At 42.5% G+C, this 6,147-nt stretch overlaps 1 protein-coding gene across 3 annotated transcripts; it reads left to right on the forward strand.

The window, feature by feature from the left end:
- The first annotated feature begins 2,127 nt into the window (after nucleotides 1–2,127).
- Nucleotides 2,128–5,939, forward strand: LOC102200201 (LIM domain transcription factor LMO4-B). Of its 3 annotated transcripts, none has more exons than XM_005733602.2 (5): nucleotides 2,128–2,179; nucleotides 3,197–3,434; nucleotides 3,529–3,625; nucleotides 3,895–4,053; nucleotides 4,747–5,939. In XM_005733602.2, the coding sequence occupies exons 2-5, from the start codon at nucleotides 3,220–3,222 to the stop codon at nucleotides 4,753–4,755; spliced, it is 480 nt and encodes a 159-aa protein (XP_005733659.1). In that variant the 5' UTR covers nucleotides 2,128–2,179; nucleotides 3,197–3,219; the 3' UTR covers nucleotides 4,756–5,939. The 3 variants fall into 3 exon arrangements, with proteins under 3 accessions (XP_005733659.1, XP_013766402.1, XP_005733658.1); XM_013910948.1 differs by lacking the exon at nucleotides 2,128–2,179 and adding an exon at nucleotides 2,189–2,551 and having other exon boundaries at nucleotides 3,145–3,434; XM_005733601.2 differs by lacking the exon at nucleotides 2,128–2,179 and adding an exon at nucleotides 2,189–2,551.
- The last annotated feature ends 208 nt before the right edge of the window (nucleotides 5,940–6,147 follow it).

Raw genomic sequence — 6,147 nt, forward strand, 5'->3', positions numbered from 1 at the left:
TTGCATTGCATTAGGTAAATGTTTTCCACAGAGAACTCAGCAGTTTCAACTAGAAATGCAGGAGTAGTACCATGGATCACAGAGGAAGTATATGTGTGTGCACTATTCCTCAGGTCAACAGTAAAGCTGACCTGAACATTTGAACAAGTCAAGTGGCTTTTACTGTCATTTCAACCATGTACAGTACAGAGTGAAACGAGACCCTGGTGCTACATATGGCCCCTGCGTGCTGCTCCGTGAATTACTAAGAGGCTTTAACTCTTCAAAGGTTACACCCACAATAAAATTAAATCATGGCTTAATTTTGAGCAGTATGTTACGAAAAACATAACAAAATAGACACAAACAACAAAAAAACTTCACTATTACAATTTGGCAAACATTCTTCGCATTGCTCCTCTGACTCCCATTGGTTACAAACATTTGCATCATCCCATAAACTATAGCAGTTTTTTTTAATTACGATTATTTATAATGGCATTTAAAATAATGGACAGATACTAAAACAACTTAAAGAAGCAACTCATTGCTTGTCTCTGTCTGAAAGTGTTGAGGCTGATGGATTTGAATAGTGAGTGTTCACTGCCCTCTAGTGGATACAATGAGAAAGTGTGTAACCCCACCAAAACAACTTGGACAGAGTTTTGGGAGTTTGGGAGTTTGGGACTGTCACCAGGGCGGTCTAACCTGTTCAGTGCTGGTATCACAGCACAGGGATGGTGTATGTCTGAAAGCAGCTTTAGATTAAATGTAATAGTCTAAATTCAGAAAAGCAAAAAAGGAACCAGCTGGTATCATTATCAGTGACTACACTCAACCATCTGTGAAACTGGTTCAGTGTAGCATATTAAATATGGATTATATTGGCATATTATTGTAAAAAACAACCAAACAAAGCTTTAAATGTAAATCTGAAAAATAAACTGATTCCATTATTTCTCCAAGCTCACCTCCAAGTTCAGAACATTATAGGACACGATCCTCTACTGGAACTCAGCTGGAAGTACACTCATGAATGAAAATCTCTGACCTACTGAGACTGCTCTGCTGAAGTGCTGCTGATCACCGACAAATAAAACAGGGTGGGTAGCGTGTGCTAATTATCTACCATACACTTCCTTTCATCACTGTATGCAAGTATGCTTAACTGGCTCCCTTTAACTATTGAACCATGCCATACTATGTTCCAAAAGTAAACAAACAACAGGATGAGAGAGATTTTGGTCCTTAGTGACATGATATCATCATGCAGTTGCTGTCTGACAGGCAGCATTATCTTGCTGGAAGCAGCCATAGGATGGCACACTGTGGTCATAAAGGATTGGATATGCTCAGCAACAATATTCAGGTTCGGCTGTGGCATTTAAACCATGCACAGGTTGTACTAAGGTGCCCAGAGTGTGCCATGTGTCTGGCCATTCTCCTGCGACCTCTAGCATGAACAAGGTATTTTCACCGAGGGAGCTGCCACACACTTGGCTTTGCAGGGGAATCTCAGTAGACGAGCATTTTCTGAAACATTCAACCAAACCTGTCTGCCACCCACAGCCATGCCATCTAAATAAGTTCTTTCTATTCTTGGTTTAGGGTCAAACTTCAGCAGATAGTCTAAATCCTAAATGCACTGAGTAGTTAACATGTGATTGATCAGATATTTGTATTAACAAGCCTTTGAACTGGTGAACCCAATAAACTGACACATAATAAAGTCTGGCTTGTAAAATATAGTCAATCAAATACTTCAGTGTATTATTACTTAAGTAGTATGGTACTCTTAAATCATAACAATACACAGTATATAGATAATTATATAGATATGCAAACGCATTTACACGATCGTCTAGATATGAAGTTTTAACTAACTTTTCATAATTTCTTGTGTAGAATCTGCAGTTTAAACGGCAGTTTTCTGTGACGTAGGAGATAAATATCTAAACTCAGCTATTCACTGCCTTTAAAGAAATGCCCACACAATGATGTTGAATATTCCAAAGCACTGTAAAATATCCTTCCATAATTATAGAGTTTACACTCTCAGTGAAGCTCTGTAAGGAGCTCAAGGAATGAAAATATGCATATTAATAAGGCCCCATAAACTCATAAATCATTTTGACTGTGGACACGCCTCCTGCTCTTCTACTGGCTGCTACGTGCCTCTCGTCGGCTGCGTCCCCTCTTGGTAATTTAAATAGCCCCCTTACGGAATTTGATGAATAGGGTCGCTGTCAAAAGCGTCAGACGGAGGGGAGAGCTGACAGACAGACAGCTGTGACGGAGAGCGGAGGAGCACGAGCTGCGTCATGTGTCGTCCTCACGCGTACGTCTAGTTATTTATCCGCGGAGTTGGACGTCGGGGAGAGTTTGCTCAACTATTACCGTCCCGGGCTTAATGTTCCGTGGCTAATCCTGTTTTGTTCTTTTCTGGAGCGATATGGATCCTGGAGCATGTCGAGCTTAAGTGTGGGGCCACAGCTTTGAGCGTGCGCAGGCTGAATATTTGCCCAGGTTCAAAAAGTTCTCTCGTCGGGAGGAAAAGCTTCGTCTCCGCAAGGTAACGCGTCTTTTTCTCCTGCTGTTTTACGTCCGCGCGCGCATTTCTGAGCACAGCTCCGCTTTCAAAGCTAGCAGCTCGTGTCATTAAGTAGCATCTAGGCTACGATATAATAATATAAACCTAAAGGACGCGAACAGAAATAGTTTTTGATGTTTCCAGTTACCGGAACTCTACCAAAAGTAACATTTGGTGACTTTCCCCACCCCTCCAGCGCGCGCGCGCGCGCACACACCTTTGATCTACCGGTAACGCGAGTAAATCCTTTCCCGGTATTTTTGTCATCAAAAGCTTTCTTTTGAAACTACACAGCTCTCGAATGCAAATCTACACTGTATATTTGACCTTTTCTGCTTTACTCGCTGTGCACAAAGAATTCTGGGTAAAAAACATCACAGTAATTCTCTCATGTTGCGTATGTTCTGTTGAGGTCAGCCTGTCAGAGCATGTTGCAGTCATGCTGAAGCCTTGTAAACGTTCAGCATGTGTAACCATAAATGTGAAAAAGTGCTTCAGATTGGAACCAACTCCGTTCTCTTAAGATCTATTCCAGATATTTAATAGCATTAATGTTGTTTTTGAAATCTTTAAAGGGTGAGTGAACCTTGATTGGTTACACCCGTCTCACCCATCCTGTGTATTCAGGAGCCTCAGAGGGCCACAGCATCATGGTGAACAGCCAAGTGCCAGGTGTACCATCAGACCCCAGGTCTTGTGCAGGATGTGGGGGGAAGATTGCCGACCGCTTTCTGCTCTTCTCCATGGAGCGCTACTGGCATACGCGCTGCCTCAAGTGCTCTTGTTGCCAAGCCCAGCTGGGGGACATCGGTACCACCTGCTACAGCAAAGGGGGCATGATTCTTTGTCGGAGCGACTACATCAGGTGAGAGCCAGAGGAAGGAGGGAAAGGAAGCTGCTGATTTTTAGATTTCCGAGGCCATCTTACCAAAACCAAATCTTTGTTTTTGTGTTTGCAGACTGTTTGGGCACAGCGGGGCGTGCAGTGCCTGCAGCCAGTCAATTCCAGCCAACGAAATGGTGATGAGGGCACAGGGAAATGTTTACCACCTCAAGGTAAATCCCCAGCTCTCACGTTACTGTGCTTCATCTCCCGCAGCTTGTTCGACAGAAGCATCTAGGATTTGAAGTGGAGATGTATCAGGAGAAAAGGGAATTATACCCACATATAATCACGCTTTGAGACTTCTTTTAAGATGTTTTAGGTGCTTTTACAACAGAATTTCAGCATTGTAGAGTTTTATTTTTAATATCTTCCATCCAGCATCAACTGAAAATCGTTCAATTTTGACATGAGATTTTTTTTCTTCCCCGATCCTCTGCAGTGTTTCAGCTGTGCCACTTGCAGGAACAGACTAATGCCTGGCGATCGCTTCCATTACATCAACGGTACAATTTTCTGTGAGCACGACAGACCGGGCGCTGCCTTGCTCAACAGCCACCTGCCAGCACTGCAGAGCAGCTCTGTGCTGACAAACCAGAAGGTGAATAAGACGGAGTGTAAATTCACTGTCAGCTAACGTCACTGTGCTGGAATGAAACTTCTGTTAACTCCCTCTTTGACAGGATAATTGCAGGCCGATGGTATTATTAAAGTGAAGAAAAATATGTGGTAACCTGACTACAACGTAAATGCAGAAAGTCTTACATTCATACAGTACAGCCAATAAAGTTAATAGCTGTAATGCAGTCAGATCGAACCACCAAACTTCAAATCGGTAGAGGAACTGCTCCTGAACTACAGCCACTGTGTTATGAAGAAAAACTTTCATTTTTCAAATAACTGAACAAAAATGTTTCACAAGTCAGAAATCACATATTTGATATGTATTATTTGGGTTACTTGGACATCGTCACTAGTCTGCAAAGAACATTAGAAACCCTTGTTCAGTCAAATATGACTGAATTGTTACTGTAAATGACATTTTTCCTTAATGTAGTGCGGTATCGCTACATTGAATTAAAAATGTGCACTGATTTTTGTAAAGAACTGAAATGCAACATGTAAACAGTCCTATAATCTCCTTGCTCTTCTAAGCTGCTGCTGTCACACTGCTGTTTAGAACTGTAATAATAGCAGGTATTGTGCATTGTTATGCATTAATTTGAAGATGAAGAGAGCACTTGATAAGTGATGCAGGACTCTGTGGTCACTGCTTTTGTTTGTTCATTTGCAGGTATGCTGAGTGGCAAACGTGCCACGCGCTGCCCTTGCCTTCCTCTCCAAAGCTTCACTCCTTTCTTCTCTTGTGCTACTGTTGCCGTTGTTGTGGATTCCCATCACCACCCACCTGCTTCTCATCCCCTCCCAGAGTGGACACAGTTTCTCAGTTTCTCACTCAAGATATCCCACAACTCGTCATATCAGAGAGACCCTCTGTACTACATGCAAAGTCCCGTCTATGTTGTGGTCAATGTTAAAGTGGTCTGTGCATCATGCAAAGACTCAGGAGTTGCACTAGCAAAAGGCTCTTAAAGGACAAAAGGCTGGATGCCAAGTGGAGGAGAGCAAAAGCTGCTTGAGTGAACATTTGATGGACTGCTGTAAAATGACTGAACTTTTGCTTGATGCCTTGTGGCATTTTTTCCCCTGAGCATCACGGTTTTTATTTTTTAATTGTATTTTTTTTTTATTACTAAACTCCTGATCTCGCTCTTACGTACATGTTCACCTGGAGATCTGACACTGAGGAGATAAAATTGATGGATGACAAAAATGTGAAAATATTCAGTCATTGGAAATCCTTTAACCCGCAGCAGAAAGCTTTTAAAGCCTGTCGCTGCTTTGTCACGTATCGATTTCTCTTGTGCCCTGCACATCGACAAAGTAAAACAATCCCGTGCAACTTTATTTTTCTGCTGTATAGTTTTGTTTCTTTACCAGATGCGTGTTTGGTGTTTGTGTTGGGATGGTGGTGGTATGTGGCATTGAAAGAAAAATTCTATTAAAACGATTCTTGTAACATGTCCCAAAGTGATCTGAGGTTAAGCCCGTTAGTGGCATTAGAGTGGCAACATGTGGCATGGTACCTAGCGTGGTGGATGTTACTGGCTCTCTCACTCTCTTTCGCCCTGTATGGTGAAAACATGCCTGATTACCCTGAGGAATGGAATTGGGGGGCTTGAGCTCTGACCATTTACAGAAGCAATTAAACATGATCCCTGTATCTGTGCTGCTGGAGCTCCTGGGAGGCTGAACTCGGGGCATATCCCAAGGTTGACTGACTCGGTGGCTGCTTGCTTCTTATAAAGCTTAATCTGAAAGCAGGCTAATTAAAGGGGCTGTAGCTCCCTCTACATCCAGGGCGTTTGAAAAAATCTTATGTATTTACTGTTTACCATGTTCCAATTAAAGCTCCCGCACAGCCTGGTTTGTTTCCTGTCGCTGTTCTTTGTTCTCTGCCACTTTGCAATGCTTCTGAAATGCATTTCCTTGAGCTGCATCTAACTCGCTATGCCTTTTTAATGCTATATAAAAAGTTTCAAGTCTTAGCGCATTGTCGGTAGTTTGGAGCTAATCTTGGTGTGATAGTGGCAACAGAGTGCGCCGTGTGCAGGAAGCACAAGATAGCATCTGC

The sequence above is a fragment of the Pundamilia nyererei genome, unplaced genomic scaffold (genome assembly GCF_000239375.1).
Source record: "Pundamilia nyererei isolate P.nyererei 1_Seehausen unplaced genomic scaffold, PunNye1.0 scaffold00053, whole genome shotgun sequence".
NCBI classification, from domain to species: domain Eukaryota; kingdom Metazoa; phylum Chordata; class Actinopteri; order Cichliformes; family Cichlidae; genus Pundamilia; species Pundamilia nyererei.

Bases quoted from the DNA above. Each gene is read 5' to 3' on its own strand.
- LOC102200201 (XM_005733602.2), top strand. From the start codon at position 3,220: ATGGTGAACAGCCAAGTGCCAGGTGTACCATCAGACCCCAGGTCTTGT. The intron at 3,435-3,528 runs GTGAGAGCCAGA...TTGTGTTTGCAG, and splicing joins TGTCGGAGCGACTACATCAG to ACTGTTTGGGCACAGCGGGG. The intron at 3,626-3,894 runs GTAAATCCCCAG...GATCCTCTGCAG, and splicing joins GAAATGTTTACCACCTCAAG to TGTTTCAGCTGTGCCACTTG.